This window comes from Lissotriton helveticus, chromosome 6 (genome assembly GCF_964261635.1).
Source record: "Lissotriton helveticus chromosome 6, aLisHel1.1, whole genome shotgun sequence".
In the NCBI taxonomy this organism is placed as follows: Eukaryota; Metazoa; Chordata; class Amphibia; order Caudata; family Salamandridae; genus Lissotriton; species Lissotriton helveticus.
In genome coordinates this window covers 1166077881-1166103346 of record NC_136067.1, presented here as the reverse complement: position 1 = coordinate 1166103346, position 25466 = coordinate 1166077881, and the positions used below count along the sequence as shown (strand labels likewise).

Sequence of the window (25466 nt, the reverse complement as noted above, 5' to 3'; positions counted from 1 at the left end):
AGTAGGATATAGTTGGTGGATCCTAGAGCATGGGGTGAGATGAAGTTGATGATGGCGTTGGTGAAGGGCGGGCAGGTGGCCAGTAGGTCTGTAGACGAGCGTGCCACGGCAGGTGGCATTTGGGTTGGTCTGGACGTGGAGGTGGAGGTGTTCCATGCTTGTAGTTGGGTCGTCTGAGTGGGTGGTAAGGCGGAGGGTGTTTTTGTGGACTACAGCAATGCCCACGTCTGGTTCGTTGGTGCGGTTCTTGCGGGTGATCATTTATCCGTCGGGGATGGGGGTGGCGATGTCCGAGCCTGTGCTGGAGTTCATCCAGTTTTCTGTGAGGAATGCCATGTCAGGAGAGAATGAGTTGAGAAGGTCCCACATTCCTATGGCTTGTTTGTGGAGGAAGCGAGTGTTGAGGAGGATGCAGCTGAGACGGTCGGGTACCCTGTGGGCCGACCCAGTGTTGGGAGGAGCTGGAGTGCAGAGGTGGGTGAGGGTGCGGCAGCAGTGGTGTCAAAAGTAGGGGCCATGGGTGTTGTTCTGCATTGCCAGGAGGAAGGCAGTGTCGCATCTGGTGTTGAGGATGCGGAGGGTGCAGACGTTTCAGCGGCAGGTCCGAGGACGAGGGTCCGTGGCGCTGGGCGCGTCCGGGGGCAGACAGGTTTGCCTTTGGTGAGCATTCAGCACCCGTGCAGCATCTGCCATTAAGTAGTGTGCGGGGGAGGGTTGGGGGGACTGGACAGCTGGGTGGCAGGAAACGTGGGGAGTGGGAAAGTTGCACTGGAGGGGGTAGGCTGCAGTGGATCGCAGCAGCAGCAGCGACAAAGTTGCAAAAGGTGAAAGACGTGAAAAGACAGAAAAGATTAGGAGAAAGGTAGAAGAGGGAGATAGAGGTCAGAAGAGCAGAGGTGCTCTATCACTAGACCACCAGGGATGAGGTGCAGGTGGGAACCTCGGGGCAGAGGAGGGCCTCTCACCACTGACAGATGGTCAGCAGCAGGGAGCTCGGGGAAGCAGCTACCAGGCGGGGCTGTGTAAGAAGGGAACAATCCACTGATAAGATCACATAATATATTGAATATATTAATGAACTTCTTCCTTGGTATCGCACAGCTAAATCTCTAAGTGCATCCCCTTAGAAAATGGTCAAAAAGTGACCAGATTCCTAAACGAATTAAGACTATGATTTAACACTCCTTTTAAGTCCAAAATTATTAGGAATTAAAATCAAAGGGATATTTGACAGAAAAATGTAAAAGTATTTCCGCATTACAAACCATTTCTGCAGCACCTCCTTTCACAACCGACTTGATATAGATCCCCAACTTGTCCTGGCCTGCACCCTAAAGAAAGAGATAGAGAAAGAAACCAGGCACAAATTAATCTTTTTACCTGTCTATGAAATATCACAGAACATACATCATGATTGATGGTTCTTCCTAATCAACCCCTGGATTGTTAGTATGATAATGCAACTTCCCAAATATTTGTGTTGCCTCTTTTGTATAAAGCAAACACAAAGAGATGATGAACGGAGCACTGAAACTTGTCAGACACTCACCCCCAGTCACAGATCTGGGTTGAATCCATCATCGTTCTTAAGCTCACTTTGCCAACCCAGTTCAGACACAGCTATATGCAAATCAGTCTTGACCCTGTGCCTCATGGGAACAGTCCAGCCCGAACTGCCAAGCCATGTCTTCCCTGGACCGGAAAAACAAGCATCCTGGGAGCAGTTTCGGGCTAATAGCCCTCATCAGCCAGGCTAGCTTGAATCCAGTGGCAAAGTGAACAAGAGACCCACGTCTGAGCATACCCTGCCAACTTAGGGCAAACAAAGCAAACACAAGGAGATGATGGACGGAGCACTGAAAAGTTTCAGCACTCCGTCCTTCATCTCTTTGTGTTTGCTTTGCTCGCCCTAAGTTGGCAGGGTATGCCCAGACGTGGGCCCCTGCCCACTTTGCCACTGGATTCATGCTAGCCTGGCTGATGACGGCTGTTAGCCAGAAACCGGTCCCAGGATGCTTCTCTCCGGTCCCATGAAGACATGGCTTGGTAGTTCAGGCTGGACTGTTTGCTTTGCTTGCCTCTTTTGTATGTACAAAAACACTTACCCGCTTAACATTAGGACTTCTGAACTCAGCGAACATTCTCTTTCACATGTACGCAAATGACACCAAATTTTATTTGAAAGTTCCCTCCCCAGTAGACTTCATTTCACTCAACTGCATCTTGATGAACACCCAAAACTGGCTCACTGAAAACTACCTCATGATCTTCACCTCCAAAAGAGAAATCCTCCTTATTGCTACTCCTAACCATGCCCCCAAGATTGACCTCTGGATCCATCACCTATCTGGCTTCAACTGCTTCCCCCACATTATCAACTCTGCTAAATCTCTTGGAATCACCCTAGACAGGCACCTGAACATGCTAAACTCAGGGGAGGCTACTAAGGAATCTGAAACAATTCCTCCCACAGAAAGATTTCAAATGGGCGGTTCAAGCTTTAGTATTGCGAAAGCTCAATTACGGCAGCTAAACTCTTTGCTGTCTCCCCAACAAAGCTTGGTTCCACTTCCAGCTTCCATTAATGCCGCAGCCAGATTGAATACTGGGACAAAAGAAATGAGCGCATATCCCTAGCCTTAAAATCCCTAAACTGGTTACCTTATGAAGATACAATTCAACTAAAGATCGCTTGCTTGACTCACAAAGCACTGCACTTCAAGACCCCCATCTATCTGGTTCACAAACTTGAATTATCCGGGGGTGGCCGTCAGCCTCGAAGTGCAAACTCACTCCTCCTGAAACCTCAAATCTTCCACAAAAAGAAAACGAGTAACAGAGCATTCTTGAGCATGGCCCGAAGATTTGGAATTCCCTTCCACTGGAAGTTTGCCAAATCCCATCAACCGCTTTCTTCAAAAACGAAGTGAAAAGAATTCTAATGCTGAAATTCCTGCCATAAAGTCCTGGCTCCGTTGCCTCAATACAGCTCTCTTCTCTGATGATATGACTTTCCAGTTCAACAGTGGGAACAGGCCATTCCACACCTCTGTATGCTATTTATGGAATGTCGCTCTCCCTTTGTTTGATCGCCATCTGTTCTTTTTGTGTAATCTGGTGTTTAACAGGATTGGCAGGCTACTACTGTTACTATGGACATTGCCTATGCCTTTCTATTGTTGGAACTGTCCTATCTGGTTCTCAAATGTTCTGAATCATTTTGTTGTCATGCCCTCTGGTAATCCTCCTGGGTCTTGTTTGCGCTATACAAAACTTTATAAATAATAAACTTCAAAAGAACTTAAGAACTTAAGAACTTAAGAATGACATGAACTACCACTGAATCAGTAAATAACCGGACATTGTTTGCTATCCTTATAATTATAATTATAATGCATTCAAGGCAAAGAAACCTGTGCGGGGTGCACATGTGCTGTAGCGTAGGCCAATCTCTTTACTTTCTGGTGGCATTTAAGAGTGTTAAGCAAAGCCTTACAGTATGATAAGTTGTATGGATAAAGTCTAGAGTTGGCTTTGAAAGGTTCCAGAAGTGACCTCACAGTTTAGTGTCTACTGAGTAATCTAGACATCACAAATCTTCCCTTAACACACAACAGTGCATTACTCCTCCATAGAGAACAAACTTAAACAAGGCTAAAAGTACAAGAAATCCCCAAAGGTATAGCTTTCCGACTACCCCATAACATAAGGAATAATAGAAAAGCACCCAAATAAAACAAAAAAGCGTAATTACATAGTTTTCCAAACACACAAATAACTTTCTAACTCACAGCCCTAAACCACATTGTTACTCATTGCACTTCCCTTTGGAAACAGGACAGCCACGTGGGTGCCTTTTGATACAGACCTATGTTCAACAGGCGCAGCCTGACTAGGAGCTTGATGCACAAGTTACTACTTGTTTAAAGATATACCTGTAAGAGACATTAGTTAGTGATAGATTCCTTACCTTAGAATATCCCCAGGCGTGAGACTGGATCCGGAAAGTTTTTGGTCAGCAGTACCCCTGCGCGACAGTAGGTGGCGTCGTGCGGCTCATCGTCCGTTATTGGCGTCGTAAGCGCCGAGATGACTTCACGGAGACAACTTAGGCGCCACCCATGCGCGCTGACGTCAGTTCTGTACACGACTTTCGGCGCCAGGAACGCAGACCCATGCAAGAAACTGACCAAGGGTGCCACGAAACAAGGGCCCTAAAAGGGATGACCTTAACCCTAGAAATCAGTTCGCAGAACGGGGAGGATGGGTGGGGCGGTAAAGAATCTATCACTAACTAATGTCTCTTACAGATATATAATTAGTAGTAACTTGTGCATATGAAAGAGACACATTAGTGATAGATGCCTTAGCTTAGAATAGATACCCCAACAATACCAACCCCGGTGGTGGGTCTGCGAACAAGATCACACCAGAAAGTCACGGAGAGCAGAACGGCCAAAGAAGCCGTCTCTCCGGACTTGACTGTCAAAGCAGTAATGCTTGGTAAACGTGTGCAGCGAATCCCACGTAGCTGCCTGACAAATGTCGTGCAAGGGAACGCCGCGTCCCAAGGCAGTAGTGGCTGCCGTTGCCCTGGTAGAATGGGCACGCAGCCCCACAGGAGGCTCCTTCTTAGCCAACGAGAAACATGCTTTGATGCACAGAACGACACACTGAGAGATGGTCCGTTTGTGCACGGCCCGTCCATTTTTTGGCGCCCACATAGCCAACATCCACCCGGAACTGTTGTGTGTGCTTCAAATAGAACGAGTTTTAGGCTCACCACTCGGCGAGTGCACCCCGTCGGACTGCCAGGGACCTTGCCATGAAACCCATTGATAGGTTTCCATTCATCAACTAACTTGTTTGCTAGCGGAATTCGCATCCAGAAACCGCTTCAATGGAAGGCTAATCCCATACCTACTTAAATGCAGCCTGAAATTTTATTCGCGGAATTGTGACTACGAACAATCCGCGGTTCTTAGCCTGCATTGCCTCCTGACGGCCACCCTCCATTGCGAGGCGTATGGTGTAATTCAGGCAAAGTAAAATTGAATTCTTAGTCCTGAGGATGATCCTTTTACATTAGAGCAAACGGATCAAAACGTCGCCGACTTGTACTAGTAGACATACATGCAAACCACTGTGTATAAACTGTGTGTGTTCTACTCTGGAGAACACTCTTTCACACTGATATTACTATTGTCCAGGCTGCTCTGTTTTCCTTTTGCCTGTGGAATCTTTGTCTCCCTTTTTATCTTTCTCTATTCTTTCAGTACGGCACAGGATTGTGCCCTTTCCTTGATGATTAACTGTTGCATTCTTGTTTATTGTGTTATTCATTGACAATAAATCCCTGGTCCGGCTGGACAGGAGAATTATATAGTTTCCATTGCGTTCTATATAATATTTGGTTTTGTAACATCGCTTACTTTGCTTAGGACCTTTGTCTTCTAAAACAGTATATACCCATGGTCCTTTGCTACCTAATGGGCCCCCCCTTGTTTTCAAAAAAGATCAAATAGAACGAGAGCGCACGTTTTGGGTCCAGACGGTGGAGCCTCTCTTCCTCTTTTGAAGGATGTGGAGGCGGAAAGAAGGTAAGCAAAGTGATGGGTCTGCCCGATGTGGAAGGCCGTGACAACCTTTGGCAGGACAGAAGGACGGGTCATTAAAACCACCTTGTCCGGATGAACAGAAAGGAGAGGAGGTTTAGAGGAAAGAGCCTGGAGCTCACTCACTATTCTGGCAGAGGTGATAGCTACCAGGAAAGCCGTCTGGAGAGTGAGTAGATGCAAAGGACAGTTATGAGGGGGATCGAAGGGAGCGCACATCAGATATGTCACGACAAGGTTTAAGTCCCATTGAGGCATGATGAACGGCACAGGAGGAAATGTGTGCGTAATGCCTTTCGGAAAACCGTTAACAACCGGGGACTTAAAAAGAGAAGGCTGATCTGGAAGCCGTAGAAAGGCGAAGATGGCTGAAAGATAGTGCCCAGAGCAAATCATTGCTGGGCCAAAGAAAGAAGGAACAGAAGGACCTCGGAAAGAGGGCATGCCACAAACCTGTTCCACCTGCAGGCGAATGCCATTTCAGTGGAGGGACGCCTGGCTGCCAGAATGACATCACATACTTCGGGAGGAAGATCAAAAGCAGTCAACTGTCTCCGCTCTTTCCCCCGCATGGAGGTGGAGGCTGGACAGGTTCGGGTGGAGAACCATCCCCTGCTGCTGCGACAGAAGATCCTCCCGAAGAGGCAGTCGGATTGGGGGATCGATCGCCATGTTGAGTAGCTCGGGATACCAGTATCTTCGTGCCCAATCCGGAGCCACAAGGATGACTTGGGCCTGCTCGCGCCAAATCTTCTTCAGCACTCTGGGCAGAAGTGGTATAGGCAGAAAGGTGTACAACCGACCACAGCTCCACTCGTGACGAAAAGCGGCGCCGAGCGAGTGCCGCCTTGGAAATTCCAATGCGCAGAGCTGATGACATTGCCCGTTCTCTTCTGTGGTGAATAGATCTAACCAAGGCTCTCCCCACTGCAGAAAGAGACCTTGTGCCACGTCCGAGCTCAGGCGCCATTCGTGATCCATCAAGCACCGTGTTGAACCACCAATGTAATGCCTTGATGTTCCAGCCATGTCCAGAGGCGCACATTGACCCAATCGCGATTCATGAGCCACCACTGGATTCCGAGATCTGGACATGATCTGACAGGTTGCCCTAATGCTGTGCCCACTGGAACTTCAGGTCCCACTGCACTAGCAGGATGCAGGAGGCCATCAGGCCCAGGAGTCGGAGGGTCATCCTGACAAACCCGGGGTAGAGGCTGAAAGATCGTAATCAGAGCCTGAATATCCAGGACTCGCTGCTCGGGAGGATAAATCCGAAACCGCGTTGAATCCAGAACCGCGCCGATGAAGGGGAGCTTCTGAGAGGGACTCTGGTGCGACTTCGGCACGTTGATGGAGAACCCCAGCAAATGCAGGAGGTCGGCCGGAGACTGGAGGTGGGTGTCGACTGTCTGGGGCGAGCCCGCCTTCAACAACCAGTCGTCGAGGTAGGGGAAGACTGAAACCCCTGACCTGCGCAGGTGAGCTGCGACCATCGCCATCACTTTCGTGAACACCCGAGGGGCGCTGGTAAGGCCGAAGGGAAGCACGGCAAACTGAAAATGCTCCTGGCCTACCATGAACCACAGGTAACGCCTGTGGGCCGGCAGGACGGGGATGTGAAAATATGCGTCCTGCAAGTCAAATGCTACCATCCAGTCTCCAGGGTCGAGGGCAGCCAAGACCTGAGCCAGAGTCAACATTTTGAACTTCTCCTTCCGGAGGAAGCGATTGACGTTCCTGCGGTCTAAGATGAGGCGCAAGCCCCCTTTGTCCTTCTTGGGGACCAGAAAGTAGTGGGAACAACAACCACGTCCTACTTCTGGCCCAGGAACGCGCTCAATGGCCCCCTTGCCCAAGAGGGCCATGACTTCGTGTTGGAGAAGCGCAAAGTGATCCCCCGACATGCGGTGGAACTGAGGTGGCATGGCGGGAACACTGGACGTCCCCCGAAAACCCAGTGGACCGGAGCCAGGCATGGCGACGCAGGGCCACTGCTGTGGAGATCGCTCTCCCTAAAGTATTTGTGGTGACCAGCCCACACCGAATGGCGAACTTTGCTGCATCCTTCCCCTCCGCAACAGCTTGGGAAAGTATCGCCCGAACTTCTTCCAGGCACTGGGGCAGTGTCTGCGCCACTGTGTCCCACACAGCATAAGAGGCATGTGGTGTTGACTGACCGCAGCCCCAAGCTAGCAGAGGAAAATAACTTCTTGCCAAACTGCTCCAGCCTTTTCGATTCCTTATCCGGCGGGGCAGTAGGGAACGCACTTTGGGAAGTGGTGGCCTAAATAACCAGACTCTCCGGAGTCGGATGATTTGTCAGAAAGGTCGGGTCACCCGGTGCCGGGCAATGACGCCTGGCCATGTTCTTATCCACAGGAACCCCTGTGGCTGGCCTAGACCAAGTGCCCATGAAAACATCTGTCAATGCCTCCATGGAGCTTGCCGCCGGTTGAAGCACCTCAGTAAGGAGGTTGGTCTTGTGAGTGACAGTAGACAGATCAAGGTCAAGGGCCTCAGCTGCTCTACGGAGCACCACAGTATAGGTGGTGTCCTCCTCCATGACAGCGGAAAGAGACATAAATCCAGCCTCGGAGGAGAGGTCAAGGCCACCTGCGTCCTCCGAGTCCTCCGCCCACTCATGCTCAGACTCGCACTGCCTTGCAAGAGGGTCCTCCGACCCCTCCCAGTCATCCCCCTCCTCCACAGCCCGTGGCACAGGCGGCAGCAGCGGGGGAGGCACAGGGGAAAACAAATGCTCCAACGGCGGTTGGTGTGATCCGGTTCCATGTCCCAATTAGGGTCCTAAGACGGAGCAAAAATGTCCGGGAATTCGGGCAAAGGCGGAGGTGGGACGAACGGAACCCATGGCGGCACCGGGAACGGAGCCGCAGGGGGCGCCGGAGGATGACTCTGTGGCGCCGGGACCAGAGCCGCTGGCGGAGGACCTTGCGGTGCCGGAGCCGATGGCAAGCAAAAGCCCTAAGCCTGAAAAGGCAGTCCATGGCGGCAAGAAACTCTTGCACCTGGGCCGGAGTCGCCAACGACCCAGATAAGGTGGGTAGGCCCCAGGACTCTCAGGGTCCACCTGACCAGCGGGGGAAGAACCCCATGCCCCCTCTTTCCGCGTCCGGAGACCGATGGGGGGCCGTCGGAGAGCGTACACGCTTCTTTGACTTTTTCTTGCGACGTCTCTTACCCGATTTCGAGGGTGAAGACTTTGACGATGATGATGGCTCCGCGGTCAGACTCTTGAGCAACCCCTGGACCTCAAACGGTGCGGAGACGACTGCCTGGCCTCCAGCAGCTTTCGGGACCGCTCCCGCAAAGCCTTCAGAGCCATGGCCAGACAGTCGGAACATGACCGGGAGTCATGGTCGCGTTCCAGACAGACGCCATGGGGGTCAGCCAGCGACATCGTACGGCAACAGGCCCTGCAGGATTTAAACCCAGGCATCCCTACGTGGCACCAGGAGTCAAAGACCCAAAAGAAGTAGAGACAAAAGTCTCAAAAAGTTAGTCAAAAAGTGACTAAAGTACATGCTCTAACCGGATCTGCGCTTGCTGGCGCGGAAAAAGAAAGAACCGACGTCAATGCGCATGGGTGGCGCCTAAGTCGTCTCTGTGACGTCATCTCTGCGCTTACGCCAGTGAAGGACGCGGAGCTGCACAACGCCACCTACTGACGCGCAGGGGTACTGCTGACAAAAAGTTTCCGGATCCAGTCTGACGCCTGGAGATATTCTAAGGTGAAGAATCTATCACTAACGTGTCTCTTTCAGATCTAACGTTTCATGGAGAGTTCTATGGTCTTTCAGCGTGGGGGCGAGCCTTAGTTCCGATGGCCACCAGAAGTCATTCCAGAGGGCGGTGTTTGCCAAAGATGAGAACTTTCACCTTGTCCATGTTGAGCTTTAGGCAGTTGTCCTTCATATATGCTGAAACACTCTTAATGCAGTTGTGGAAGTTAGACTTTGTTAAGGTGGGGACAGCACAGAGTGATGGGACGAGCAGTGTGTCATTGGCATAGGAAATTATGTTGATGTTGTGCAATCTGACGATGTCTGAGAGTGGTGTCACGCAGACACTGAAGAGTGTTGGGCTGAGGGAGGAGCCTTGGGGAACACCACAGATGATGTGGTTGTCTTGTGATGGTAAGGGAGGAAGGCAGACTTTATGGGAGCATCCTGTGAGAAAAGATATCATCCATCTGAGCTCTGTCGATTTGGGTGCAGATGTTGTCTGATGCATCGATCAGAGCTGTCTCTGTGCTGTGGTTGGTTCCGAATCCTGATGGGGAGGGGTCTCATACTTTGTTTCTCTCCTGGTGTTTGGTGAGTTGGAGGTTGATGGCCTTCTCCAGAGTATGGCAGAGAACGGGAGCAGGGAGATAAGACAGTAGCTCTGGAGACCATTGGGGTCTGCCGAGGGTTTCTAAAGGACGTCTCAGGGTCCAGTATAAGAACCTTTTACATTTACTTCTCTACACTTTGTTTTTGCTCTTTGGGTGTGCGCCAGACTTAATTGATATTGTTTTGGGGAGGGGTATCTTTCCTTACCCAACTTGTATCATGTAGGAAAGTTCTCTTTTGTGCCTTGATGACCTCCATTTGTTGACTGATACTGGTGGTTCCGGACTCTGAAAGCGCCCTGGGCTCTGCTAACCAGGGTCAGTGCTCTGTCCCTAAATGCTTTATGGTAATTGGTGTGATTATAAGTGGCCAAGATAACCTACCTGTAAGTCCCTAGTTCATGGTAGGGCTTATAGTGTTAGAGAGCCCAGTTGACTTGAAGCACATAAGTATGCACTTCGGTGGTGTCTTGTATCATTTTAAAGGCAGGTCTGCCTATCAGGTTGTTTTCAACATAGAACTGTGTCCAAATTCGGCTTTGAAACTAAATGTACTTCCAAAGTCCCAAACTACCTTTTCATTACATACAAGTCACCACTAAGGCCTGCCCTTGGTGCCCCAAGGGTAGAGTGCCTTGTTATAAAAAGTAGGGACATTTTCCAATATGCTTTAAATGCCATGGTGAGGTAAAAACATCCAAAGTTATGTTTCCCTACTGTAGTGATCCTAGCTCCATAAGCTAACATAGGATGCCTTTATTAAACTTTTAAAAAGTCTAACTTTTGATTGGAAGTAGCTGGCAACATAATTCAAAGTATCAAAATAATAGTTACAATAAATCCAACAACCTGCCATGGTCGGATTTATTAAAACTATTGCAGGAAAGCACTTTTAGAATTTACTATCCTGAAGTTACCTAAACCAGCCCTGTAGCAGTCTCTTTTGATAGGCCAGCCTTCGACAGCCTGACCAAGCTGCTTCTCGAGTAAGTGTGAAGAGGTCTGGGACTGAAACAATACAACCATTTGGTGGGAGGAGATTTGCTTCCTGGAGAAGCTAGGGACAGGAAGGGAGTTGGGGAGATAAACTGTACTTCAAAGGTAGAAGAACTGATGTGACAGGACCCAGGCCAGTTCCCACTTCCTTGACCCCTAGCAAGATGGGAGCCCCACAATTAGATTAGATGAGGGGCTGGAAGGGGATTGTCGGGCAAAGTTAGCCACACCTGTGGGTTGGGTTAGCCAGACCTTCACTCCAAGGTGAGAATTTCTCCATTTTGATTTTTGGAGAACTGTGCATTCTGGGTCAAATATATCCCACACTTCCCAGTAAATGGTCATAGCAGAAGGAGGCAACTTTAACCCCACTGGTTGGGGTGTCTACTCCTTTTGCAAGCCCAGAATAGGGAATAAACATGGGAGATTTGTAGGAGCACCTCAGATCCCTGCTTGAAACATATTGAGAAGAAATACTGCCCTGCTGAACCCTTGAATGGCATCACCGAAGGCCTGCACTCAGAAGGACTGCACCTGCTCCACACTCAAGGCTTCGCACAAGCAAGGACTGTGCCTGTCTTAAAGGATCTGGAGTGAACTCCCTGAGCAGCAGCAGGTAGAAAAGTGCTGGAAGAAGCCACCTGCAAGAGCACAAGGAGAGGACTACTCCAACTGACCTGGATTTTCCTGGAATGCACAGGTGCATTTTGGGAAAGTGAGTCCTAGTCCCCAAGTGGCAATTAAGAGCTTTTAAACCTTTGGCCAGTACTAGAGGACACTGATCTCCCCAAAGGAACCAATAACCAACAGAACTACAACTCGTGGAGCCATCTGCAACGTGTCCCTGACCTCCATGAGGCGTCTCTCAGGTCATGGGCCTTTTTCTCCTGTTTTTCTCCAGTTTTTACCCTTATATAGAGGCGGTTGTATTGTATTAATGCCAGGCAATTGGTTTAAATTGTTAGTCCTGATGATGATCCCAAATAATTAGAGCACAAGGGATCGAAACGTCGACTTCTTTTAGTGTTTTCACAACTGACCAATGTGTTGAACCTTGTTGTGTCTAGCACGTATTTGGAAATACTTGACATGTATACACTGATTTAAAAGTGGCCAACCTTGCTCACTTTTTTGCCTGTAAAGAACCCCCGTTTATGTTGTTTATTCTCTCCCCAACCTTTCCCTCCCTAATACGGTACAGGATTGTGCCTCACTGTTATTCCTTTTCAATTGTAAGAATCACTTAAAAATAAATACCCTGTCCGGCTGGACAGAGGACTAATATAGCTACCTATCATGGCCTATATTTGAATTCTTTCCTTGATCCTCCAAAAAAGCTAAGGACCTTTGTCTTTTGTAATATTGTATTATGTCCTCCAGCGTCACCTTAGGCGCCCCCGCCTCTTCTGGAGTTTTGTCTGTGCGCCCAGTACGTTCCGGCAACGGCGGAAAGTCTTTACCATATGCAAATTTGTCCAGTTTCCCCTGCTGGGACATGCGGTTTCCTCTGCCGCTCATCCTTGCCCAACCACGTGGTTTCTCAGGCCACTATTCTATACTGCAGGCAACGTGCTTGACCGGTGGTTTTCACGGATAATTCGCAGTCTGATCACATATGTCCGTAGCTTCCAAGCCTCCGGTTAGTGTCCGGTGCGGGGGATGGGCCACCGCTGCCCACCCAACACAATTAAATCCTGCCGCCACCTGTCAGCAGCCAACACTGCAGCAGTCTATCAGTGTGCAGGGTATCTTCCTTCACAGACGCTCACAGCAGGAGTCCTGGCCCCCACAACTATTAAAGCTAATATGTCCCAGTGACAGTTGTTAGTCCAATACATGATGCACTTAATCATTAATTCAATGGGGTTAACCTACACATTGATACAAGTTGACTAGGCCATCTTGAGAATGGCAGTGTCTCTGAGCTCTATGGGAGCTCTAAATCAAGGACGGTTGCAGCTGTTGGTTCTAATTGTAGGTTCTAAAACATGGGAGTAGTCAGTGTAGCCCATGACAGTGTGAGGCTTGAAATGCTCCAAATTGTAGATTCAATGCAAGCCTGACCCCAGATCCCATGTAGAAAGAAGAATGCCCAAGCGGAGTAGCCTTACTAAGAAACTATGCTGTGGTCGTCTTGGCATCTATTACCCTGTGGAGCTGGGGTGGTGGTATGCCGAGATGCATTGGCAAAAAGTCAAAAGGAGAAAGTGGATCTACCTGTTTCATGCATATTACGTTGGACTAGTTAAAGCTTAGTCTCTTTGATAGAAGTGATGTCCTTATTCCTCAGGAACATCAAGCAGGATTCATTTTGAAGAGAACAAGGCACAGCCCAAGTTCATAAATGTTCTTCTGAGAATCTAAATTTTCCAAATGTAAAGCCCTACATGTATACTATATTGTTTTGTCACAAAGGTATTCATGGAACTGTATACCTACTATGCCACTTTTAATTTTGTAGACCATCTTGCTGCCTCACATATTTATTGCCCCCTCTGTTCACACTGCTACAGCAAGCCGGTTGGATGCTTTAGAGCAGTACAACATTCTCCCTACTGTAGCATGATGCCTCACCCTCCACTTTGATACACTTTACCTTTTTCCTGGTAATTGGCGGGAATCCAAAAGCATCTGGCTGGTATTAACTGTTTTTCCTAGTTGCACAAACTACATTTGTCTCTGTGGCTCCCCAGAAATTAGTTGAACAGACCACCTGATAAGACACCACCATAATCCCATTTTAGGATGATGACTGCACTTCTGATCACTTGCGAACTGTTGTCCATTAAAGTGAGAAAGCACATGCATATAAATCTCTTCTGGTTCCCTTTTACCAGTGTGAACGTCGTCCAGTAAGGCATTATTTTTGTCTTTAATATATAACGTTTTTTCTGTTGCAGTTTCTACATTCTCCAATTGTCCTTGCCTTTCTGCCAGTTCTGGTAGACCTGCCTAACTATTGGATACCCTTTTCATCCTTGTTCTTCATGCCTTCGTAGTTTTTACTTTATTGGAGGTTTTTATGCCTTTGAGACTTGTTCCTCCAGTAAAGCATGGCCCTTCTTTCAGACGCTACTTGGTTTAATGCAGGATCATGTTGTGCAAATTGCACTTTGCCTACTCGAAGAAGTCATTACGTCCTTTGGCATGGAAAAGTATTGAAAAATGTGCGGCCAAGCACCTGGCCACTGACTCACATTGCATGCCATGCTGTCAGTCACTCATTGGCATTCCCTTATTCAGCCAGACATCTCCAGCAGGTACTGTAAGTGAATCTAGAAGTAGCCTTTTGAATAGCTCCTATCTGGTTAATAACTACCTAGTTCCAGCTATATGATTTACATATTGGTCAGTGTTTTACTGTCTGAAGCATAGTTCTGGCTATTTGTTGTGCATGTGGTAATTTCAACAGACCTGTTTAAAGCTCATTTGTCGTTGTATAATTACCTTTTATCCTGGGCAGAGGGCACTGACAATGTATCTTGACTGTAACTCCAGAGGAGGTTTAACCTCCTCATTCTTCAATGCTCCTAAATAATTTTTTATATATTTAACGTACTGAAAAAAAACAAATGTAAAGAGAATATATTTCCTCAAAAAGCTAGGAAAGGGGGGCGTGGCTTGCTACCAAACAGGATGGCCGCAAGCTATTGGGACTCCGGGGGTGAGATCGACATCCCAGCCATCCGCGCATTAATCCACAGATAAAACTGTACACAGAGTTAGCCTGAATGCAGTGGAGAGCGAGCGGCGCCGATTGAAGTAATGCCGGTGTCTCCCCACCGCCTACAGCCCTGAAGAGTCCGCGGTGCAGGGAAGGGCCTACAGAGCCGGCGGCCAAGGGGAGTAAATTATCAAGGAACGGCCCGGACGCTGCAGGGCGGCCGGCGGCCGCATCGGAGGTGAACTAATGGCCAGCTAGCACAGAAGTGTGTGCCATCCAGCGACGGCAGCAGTACTCCAGCGCCACAGTGCCGATTGCCCCCGGCGTCTCCCTGCCCCCTGCAGCGTCGCAAAACCAAAGCGGCGGCTGCAGCTGGGCCTGATTTGAAGCAGCGTGGCCCGGACAATACGTGAGAGCCTGGAGTCGTCCTGGGAATTGAGCGGCACCTCGGCAGCCAGTGGACGAAAATAGCAGGGAGCCTGAGAGCATAATAGTTATTCCATCTATCTCACAGATGCCATTGTACAGTCTATCTGTGAAAAGGAACAAGGGAAAACTAAGTTGCAAGGGAACCAAGGGTAGCAATATATTAATAGAAATAACTGTCCCTGTCGCACAAGTTACTTACCTTCAATAACAATATATCTTTAAGAAACATTAGTTAGTTATAGATTCCATACCTTAGAATTACCCCCAGGCATCAGACTGGATCCAGAAAGTATTTTCGTCAGCAGTACTTCTGCGCGTCGGAAGGTGGCGTCGGTCAGCTCCGCGTCCGTCGGCGGCATCGTGGTTGCCGGGATGATGTTGCGGCAGCTACTTAAGACACCGCCCTTGCGTGCTGACGTCAGTTCTGTACACATTTTCCGCGCCGAAACGCAGAGCCATGCAAGACACTGACCGTGGGTGCTCAAAACTAGGGCCCTGAAAGGATGTCCTTAACCCTAGAAATCAGTTCACAGAACGGGGAGGATGGGAGGGGCGGTAAGGAATCTATAACTACGGAGTTACTTCAAAATGTTGATGAAGAGGCATTGTCCTATGTAAATGACATCTATCTGTTGGACGATGAATTAATGGAACCACATAATTTTTGGGTTCGCCCACTTGGGATACAAATGTAATTTTTAAAAAAATCAAACATTGCCCACCTCAGTGTTCTATTTTTAGGGTACGAATCGCCAAGTGAAGTAAAAGCTGGCGGCACAATCTTTAGAAAAATGTGCACTGCTCCAACAACTCTGAAAAGACTACAATCCATTTTAGTATTTTTAAATTTTGGTGGGACATACATTTCAGATTACGCAGAAAGGGTGAAACCTTTCTACGACTTAATTAGACCTGATATTTCAGTGCATCATTGGACACAGAAAAACACTGATATTCTACGTTCCTTACAAGCGGACATGATAGCTTCTTCTAAATATCCACATACAAGTGTCAACACAATTAATGTACAAGTTACTTACCTTCTTTAACGATGTATCTGGTAGAGACGATTCTAGCCGCATATTCCTTAACGTAGAATTATCCCCAGGCACGAGACTGGATCTGGAATTTTTTTTGCCACAGCATCCCTGCGCGCCGAGGGGACGGCATCATGCGACTCCGCCCTGGCGTTGTCCGCAAATGTGACGTCAGAGAGGTCACATAAGTCCCACCCCGGCACGCCTACATCAGTTTTCTTCGGAGAACTTTTCCGCGCCACAACGCGGAGCCATCAGACAAAACTGTAAGAGTATAGGAACAGTGTGCGAAAGAGCTGAAAAAGGAATGGAGAGGAACAACACCATAAGGTCACATATATCAAACAATCATGCTTGGTCCATACAGGTCAGATGCAATCAGCTTAGACAGAGGGGTCCCTCAGGATTCCTGCCCAAGTCCTACCTTATTTAACATTTATATGGCCCCACTAGCAAGGAGAGCGGAACTGGGCTTTGAGATCATTTCATGTTCTCTCTTGGTACGGACTTAGGAGCAGAGAAAGCACGGTTTGCCAGAGGTATACTTGAGATCTCCAGCTGGATGACGCAGAACTGTCTCCAGCTGAACCCTGGAAAAACCGAGATAATGTTAATGGGCAAAGCCACAGCAAGCTTGTCTGATGAATGGTGGCCCGCTCAATTGGGAGCAGCTCCGGTGCCTACTCATTGTGTCAAAAACTTAGGGCTAAAATTAGATCCGTCCCTATCAATGAAAGATCATATTGCCACCACGACCAGCTCCTGCTATTATAGCCTGTGTCTGCTCCGAAAAATCCTCCCTTTTATGCCTACAGTTCATCGCAAAACCTTGGTCCAGGCTATGGTTATCAGTCAATTGGATTATGGCAACGCTTTGTTGGCTGGGGTAGGAGAGACCCTCCTGAACAAGCTGCAGGTGATCCAGAACACTGCAGCTAGGATGGTTCTGAATTGTCTAGTGGGCTCCGCATTGGCGCCCCTTTTGCGAGAACTCCACTGGCTAGCGGTGAGAAAGAGATTTTTTTTTAAGATCTGCTGTCTCACTTACACAGCACTTACTGGAAGAGGTCCTAAATACCTCCAAAAGAGACTTATGGGGCGTGGCTTGAGCGGCGATGTGAGCGGACGTGCTCTAGAGGGGCTCCTGCTGCCATCGGCCTTTATTTGCTATTGAAGCGGAGTAAGGGGGACTCTGACCTCACTCCTGGGTGCCCTGGAGGTGTGGGCATATTGTGGTCAAGCGTTTGACCGGCGGCCCGCACGAGTAACAGCTACGGAGCGGGACCTGGCGCAGACGGGCAGATCCTCGGGAGCGGCGCCCGCCATTTTGAGAACCCGGCGGCGGCGGCCCCTGCTCCTGCCGATCGGAGGGTGAGATCTTCAGCGGGGACGAAGCGGCTGGCCCCGGGACGCCCTGTGTAGCGACCTTTGCTGACGGGTGCCGGGGGCCCTTCACCGAGGCCCTGGGGGCTTGTGGGCACTGGAGTACGAGGGGACCAGCTTGCGAGGCCTGAGACCGGGACACGCCATTTTGGAATGCCCGGAGACCAGCGGTGGTGGTGACCTCCCTCTTTCGATCTGCCGGTGACGGGGCTCTGTGCCCACCCATGGTGCCCTTGGGGTGTGGGCGCGTCTGGGTCCGGTGTCCCACCAACGGCCTGCACGGGGAACAGTGGTAAGCGACTCGTCAGAGGCGGGCGGACCTTCGGGAAAAGCGTCCCGTCGTCTCGGAGGCCCGGTGGCAGCAGCGCCTGCCCCTGCTGTACTGGGGGTGCGTCCTGCCGAGAGGACACGGCTGCGCACCCGGATCGCCCTACACAGCGGCACTTGTTGACGGGTGCTTGGGAGCACACACCCCTCTGCGCCCTGGAGGCTCGCGGGCGCCGGGGGACGTTAGCGCTCGGAGGCCCGCCATCTTAGCGGTGCCCGGAGATCTGAGGCGGTGACCTGGCCATCTGAGCCTGCCGGGGATTTGACAGCGTCTGTCCGGCGGTGGTGGAGCGGTGACGATCCGGCGAGGGGTCTCTGGAGGTGCCATCGGCCTGTCGGTAGGTGTAATACGGTGCTGAGAGGGCCCGTGGCATACTGGGCCCGCCATTTTGAGAGCGGATGGGGTGCAGGACCGGCTGAGTGCAGCGGGGACAGCTCACGGCAGACGGTGAATCTACAGAGTGGCCTGAGGGGCGCGAGGCGTCCTGGAGGAGCGACAGGGCAGTCGACTGATACCTCTGCCTGCAGGGTCTGGGGCGATTTATCCCTGGACAGACAGCGCTGCGTCTCAGGAGAGTGGCTGGCTGGCAGGCGCGGAGGGGTGGCTGCGGAACTGCCACTGGACTGGTGCAGACCGGGTGTGGTGATCTACAGCGCCAAAGAAGAGCTTCCAGGAGGTCCTGTGGAGGTGGGCATGGTCTTGAACTTGAGGTGAGCTGCAGTAGCCTGGCGTGGAGGGGGGGGGAGGAGCCCTCCGTCGTCTACCTACAGGGGGAGGCCTGCAATCTGAACTGGGGGTCCCTCGGGCAGTCTGGGTGAGCCCGGCCTTCTGTGCTGCTTCTTGCCCTCAGACGTTCTGGACAGTGTGATCATTTCAGTGAGACTGTTTCCCCCCCTGCGCTTACCTGGCGTGCGACCCTGTGATCGAGTGGAGAGGCCTACGGTAGTTGTGCTGTGGTGTGTTGGGCCCCTGGTCTACTAGCCGCTCCCCGAGCAAGGGCGTGCTTCCCCCCGACCTGCCCAACTGTGGGGAGTGATGACGCGCTCTAATAAAGGCACCAAATCCGAGCAGGCGGCGGCCCCCAAGGATAACACTGTGGTGGGCATGTGGGGTAAAGCGGGAGCGCCTGCGGCCGGTGGGGCCCTTCCCGGGCTGACTCGGAATCCCCGCCAGTCACACAGGCCTTCATGACCACCTTTATGACTGAGCTAAAAGTGGAGATAGGGTCCTTGCGGGCTGAGGTGCATTCCTGTGTAACCGAACTCCGGAAGGAGGTGACGGAGCTTGGGGACCGAGTTGATGGACTGGAGAAAACGATGGACAAGCGCACGGAGGCTCAGGAACACCTGTGGCAGCGCCTACTGGCCCTTGAGGAGCAGAACATCGACCTCCAGATCAAGCAGGAGGACTTGGAGAATAGAAGTCGGCGCAACAACCTCCGCATCCGGGGAATTCCGCTCGGAGAAGAAGGGGAGGACATCATGGACTATGTGGCGCAACTCCTCCAAGAGGTCCGGGGAGATGAGGATGCCTCACCCCCAACTCTAGACCGGGCGCACCGGGTGGCGGCTCCGGTGGGGAAGCCGGGACTCCTGCCAGACATCTTGACCAGGGTGCATTTCTTTGTGGAAAAAGAGGCTATATGGAAGAGTGCACGTGCTCAATCAGACCTGTGCTATCAGGGCCACAAGATTCAAATCTTCCAGGACTTGGCACCTAACACTCTGAAGAGAAGGCGAGCATTCCGACCTGTGACTGAAAAGCTGCGGGGCATGAACATCGCCTACCAGTGGGGGCATCCATTTGCCCTTATCTTCCAATGGGAGGGCAAACGCAGAGTCCTGAGATCCTACACTGAGGCGGCGCAACTCCTCCGCATGCCGACATCTCCCCCGGCAAGCCCAACTCGACCTCCCAGCCAAAAGAGGACGCCAGCTGGCCCGGACTGGACTACAGTGCAGAGGCGCTGGCGCCGCCCCCCTGCGGCAGAAGCCACGCAAATTCAGGCCAAAAATGACATTATAGCTCACATTCGATCCCTCGAAGGGGACAAGACGGCGTCAGATGGGGGCTCTCTTACGCCTTGAAGTGTGTTCTGCGTACCACTTTCCTCCTATTGCGATGGTCTCGCACCTGCCGGTGCTGTACCTTGAGTAGTACTGTGGGGCGTCTCTTCGCTTGATGCCCTGACTCGGGTTACTGGGGTCGGGGGCAGTGGGAGCCCCATGCCTAACTGTACTTTGGAACCGCCGCAACCCCCCCTGACCTGCCCCCTAGGGAGTGACATCCCGGAGAGCGTCCAAACCTGTGGGTGTAGGATGCCCTGTAATGGGGTCAGAGGCTTTCGGCCCTGTTGGCCGCGATTGTTCTGTCTAAATGGACGGCCTCTCTGGCTGCAAGCTTCTTCTTTCTCTCTTTCTTCTTTCCTCTCTTTCCTACTGTTCTTCCTTCTGCTTTTACTTTCTCCTAGCGGGGACCTGGGGAGGGAATGCTGGATGTTGAGGGGGAGTGAGTGGGTGCGGACCCGTGCCTGTGGTGTGTGCGATGCGTGTGGACTAGCGGTGGTGGGAATAACAGCAAGTTATGATGGTGCCTAGTACAGCTGGGAGCGCGCATGGCCCCCTAAAGATTCTGTCCCTCAACGTCAAGGGCCTCAATTCGCCTAATAAGCGCAAACAGGTGTGGCATTATCTCCTCCGTCAGAATCCAGACATCATATTCCTGCAGGAGACTCACCTTTTGCAAGCTGACACTGCGCGTATGGCACACCCTAAGTACTCCCTCCAGTTCTGGGCGGCTACGGACACAAAGACAGCAGGGGTGGCGATCTTGTGCAGGGCTGGCACAGGCGGGGAGCAGACAGGCCTTTTCGGAGTGGTGATGGGCGTTTCCTCAGAGTGAGTGTGGAAGTGGGGCGAGGACGTCTCACCCTGTGTAACATCTATGCTCCCAATCAGGCGCAGGACCGCTACCTTGGAGACCTCCTGAGAGAGCATGTGCCGCAGAATGGCTCCTCGCTTATTGTGGGGGGGGACCTGAACCTAGTCTGGAGCCCGAAATTAGATCGGAGCGAGGGCTCCTTTAGTGGAGCTGGGGCGATGTCCTCGGAACTACGCAAGCAATTTGCGGATTTTGGGATCCTGGACTCTTGGCGCTATTTTTCCCCAGACATAAGAGAATACTCATACTATTCTCACGCTCATCGTTCCTACTCTCGCATTGACTTTTTGTTTATGTCCCACGATCTCTCCCGCAACGTCGTAGGGGTAGGGATGTCTGAGATCTCAATCTCCGACCATGCTCACGTTGAATTGCTCGTGCAGGACCCGGTGGCCTGTCCTCCCCGGGAACGGAAGTGGCGACTCCCGCCGAGTATCCTACGGGACGCTGCAGATGTTGAGGACATCCGAGGGGCCATTATTTCCTACTTCGAACATAATGACCTGCCTGAGACGCCCTTCCCAATAGTCTGGGATGCTTTCAAGGCAACAATACGGGGACATATTACGTCCCTTTCGATAGCGAGGGCGCGGGAGGCGCGAGCACTGGAGGACAAACTGACAGAAGATCTAAAGAGGGCAGAGGCGCAAGACCAGAGCGTCTCTACCCAGCGGTCGAGGAGGCATCTGGTCAACATTAGGGGTCAAATCAGGATGCTACGCACCAATAGGGCTGAAGCTTCCCTGGTGGCCTTAAAACAAAAATATTATGAGGGAGGAGACAAGGAGGGGAGGATGTTGGCGAGGCGGCTGAGGCCTAGAGCTGCTAAGGCGCACATAGCAAACGTGCAACTGCCAAACGGGTCCGGGGTGGCGGCGGCGGAGGATAAGTGTCAGGCCTTCAGAGATTACTACACAACCCTCTATACGGCAGAGAGACCGTCCCCTGAGCTTGTAGAAGAAGTGCTGGAGAACTATGGCGGCGCGACGCTACACCCCCATTTTGCCCATCTCCTAGAAGACGTGATCACGCAGGAAGAAATAACTGCTGCGATACAGGAGCTCCGCCTGGGGAAAACACCCGGGCCTGACGGCCTCCCCCTATCCTTCTAGCGCATTTTCCAGGCGCAGTTGGGGCCTTACCTGCTCCGGTTGTTTAATTCTTTCACTGACGCACAGGGGCCGTCCCCGGATATGGGGCTGGCTGAAATTGCTTTGATACTGAAGCCAGGGAAGGACCCCGCTATGTGCTCGTCGTATCGCCAGATAGCCCTATTGAACACCGATTTTAAAATTTACACTAAGGTACTGGCGAAACGATTGGACCCCCACATGCCGGGCCTGATCGACCCCGACCAGGTAGGTTTTATCCGCGGAAGACAGGGAGCCGACAACGTTCGAAGACGGGCACATCTTGTGGGCAAGGTCCACCACTGGCGGATCCCGGCCTGTCTCCTCTCCTTAGACGCCGAGAAGGCGTTCGACCGAGTGGATTGGTCTTTCCTCAGGGCAGTCCTCCATAGGATAGGGCTCGGCCCAAAGATGATCGCCAGAATTATGGCACCCTATATTGCGCCGCGGGCTCGGATTCGAGTGAACGGGCAGCTCACGGAACCGTTTTCAATAGGGAGGGGAACCAGGCAGGGATGTCCGCTCTCGCCTCTATTATTTGCCTTGGCGATAGAACCGTTGGCGGACATGATTCGTCGGGCCCCTGACATTCATGGTATCCCGATGGGGGGCCTTGATAATAAAGTAGCGCTTTTTGCGGATTATCTCATCCTGACACTCACGAAACCCCGAGAGTCCCTATCAGCGCTACACTCCACACTCTGCCTCTTTGAACGCGTTTCAGGCCTGAAAATCAATCATGCCAAGTCCTGGGCGCTCAACCTCACCATCCCGAAGACAAAAATTCCCCACTTGGAACAGATAGCACCTTACCGCTGGACGACACAACACATACGATACCTTGGCTTGCAGTGGACTCCCTCGCTCGATGGCTGGACACAGGTTAACTGGAGGGACTACCGCCGAGCGGTGCTGGAGGACTTGCGGAACTGGAAACCGCTTATAACATCTTGGCTGGGTAGAATCAATGCAATAAAGATGTCCATTCTACCCAAAATTCTATACCAGTTTCAGTGCCTCCCCACTCCCATTCCGCTGCACAATATAAGAACCCTGCAGAGGGACTTAACCAACTTTGTCTGGGGGGGTAAGAAGCCCCGCTTCTCACAGGCAATCCTCCTGGCTCCCCGAGATCGGGGGGGTTTGGCATGCCCCAATCTGGTAGAGTACTATTGGGCTGCTCATCTTCGCTTCGTAGTCGAATGGGGTACTACAGAAAGCGAGAAGGGATGGCTGCACATGGATAGACCTGTGGCTGGTCATACCATCTGGGATCTGGCATGGAACCACAGGGCGGGACGTTCTCCGAGCGCCTACATGGCGATACCGACGAAAACGGTGTTGGAAATATGGGATCGGGTGGCAGTACGCCGGGGCCTTACTACCTTTCCCTCACCGCACACTCCAATTGAAGGGAACCCGTGGTTCCTGCCAGCCCTTCGCACCAGAGCCTTTCGAAGATGGTCCCAGGGCGATTGCAGGGTGCTTACAGACCTCTTCGATGGGGGCACCTTTAAAACCTTTGCGCATTGTAGGGAGGACTTTCGACTGCCACCCGACGCTGAAATGCAGTATATCCAACTGAGGCACTGAGTAATGGCGGATGAGACTTATCAGGCAGCTACTCGTGCCTTCACCCCGTTCGAGAAGTTAGCTCGCTACTTCACTGACTCAAAAGGATTGGTCTCGAAAATCTACCATATCCTGCAACACCCCCGGACACCGCCTTCTCATGGATACCAGCACCGATGGCAATCTATTTCGGGCACTGACATTACGTCGGCGCAATGGTTACGGCTGTGGCGAGACATACCTAAAATTTACCGTAGCGTACCACAACAAGAAAACGCTTACAAAATGATGACCCAGTGGTACTATACGCCGCAGCGCCTCCACAAAATGTTCCCGGCTTCCTCTCCGGAGTGCTGGAGGTGCCGATCTGCGACTGGGGATTTCTTACACGTCTGGTTGATCTGTCCCTTGCTAACCCTCTTTTGGAAGGAGATCTTGAGCCATATCGGGGGGTCCTGGGGTTTCCTCTGCCTGATGCCGCTAGCACAATCCTACTGGGGGTCAAACCAACAGGGCTGCTGGCGCTCACCCGGAATGACTGGATGTTAGCGCTCCAAATGCTGGGGGCAGCCAGGCAACTCATTGCCCTTTACTGGAAAAAGGCGGAAGCGCCACCCTGTGGCGGCATGGTTCGTGCGCCCTTGGCATGTCTTAGCAATGGAGCTACTTACAGCTAGACTACAGGCCTGCGACACACGCTTCAACAAGGTATGGCAGCCCCTGGTGAAGTATTTATGTAAAGTGGAACATGCACGCCACATGCCCCCTAGGTTGCGGACACCATCTGGTAGAGGATGCGCTGCTCCCTCCATAGTGACTCCAGAGAGTGTGCTGCAAACCAGGCCAGCGACTGCAAATACGTACTGGGATATGGTGAGCCGGCCCTATCCCCCCCTTGGCCCTGACACTTCTACTTTCTTCTGTTCTTTCCCTCCTCCTTTCTAATCTCTCCCTTTCTCTGTTATGCACTGCTGTGTCTCCTACGGACGCTGCATTACTCTTTGGACCCGTTTGGTCCTATGGTTACACCAGTTCTTGTTCCTGGGTTCTGCCTGGCCCTTGGGGCTGAGCGATCATTGGCTGTGACTGCTCCGTGTGCAAGCGGCGATGTATTGCGCGGCCGGCCCTTTCGGGTTGTAGGCATTCTACTGTGTTTGAAGATTACATAACTGTGCATTCCTGCTTTGCCTCCTTGCATTTTGTTTGACGCGGCCGGCCCTAGCAGGGTTGTAGGCTTACCGCTGTGTTCATGTCACTATTAAGATAACCCCGCTTGCGGGGCTGAAATAAAAAGACTTTAATACAAAAGAGACTTATCAAACACGTACCCAACAGGAATTTAAGGTCTGGGACGCGGGATCTCGTACAAGTACCACGTATAAGGCTGTGTCGCTCTGGAGGGGAAGCATTCTCGTATCTAGCGCCAAGATACTGGAATGAGATACCAGATCCCCTTCGCAAAATTGACAAATATGGCACATTTAGAAAACAGCTAAAAGCCTTTCTTTTCTAATTCCTTCGGTCCTCTTTCAATCTCAGGAATATTTCTAGTCAAGCGCCAAGATGCCCCCTGGTGAGTCGAGCCCTATAGAAGAATATTTAACATAACAACGAGCAGTGCCAAACACTGCAGCACCCAAGGCAGGGAAAATAATAAAAAACAGAGCACAGCCCTGAACAGCAACCCTGCCAACACTAAGATAGTCACCCTTGGAGTCAAAAACATATGAAAAGTCTCATGATAACATATAACAAGACCACAACCCCAAACAATTACAATGAAGGGGAACCAGTCCGGGACAAACAAGGCACGACAAGACTCCAAGACAGCCCCAACATAAAATGTGACAACCACTATAAGGAACAAGGGCAGAGGCCCGGCCAAAATACCCCAACCTAGAGGATAGCAAAGGGGCCAAGCAATGGAAGGGGCAAGAGAAGCGGGTGGGGTAGGCCCCAACCTGGGGCAACTAGAACACAAAGGCACAGAAGTACTTACAAACTTATCCTCCAAAGCA

At 51.3% G+C, this 25466-nt stretch overlaps 1 protein-coding gene across 14 annotated transcripts in view; it reads right to left on the bottom strand.

Annotated features, from left to right (window-relative positions):
• AFDN (afadin, adherens junction formation factor) overlaps nucleotides 1-25466 on the bottom strand; it is a 1642835-nt gene that overhangs the window by 497855 nt on the left and 1119514 nt on the right. For all 14 annotated transcript variants that reach the window (XM_078648844.1, XM_078648846.1, XM_078648851.1 and 11 more), the window contains one exon: nucleotides 1266-1331. In XM_078648844.1, coding sequence (XP_078504970.1) covers nucleotides 1266-1331 — 66 coding nt within the window. The remainder of the gene's footprint in view (nucleotides 1-1265; nucleotides 1332-25466) is intronic.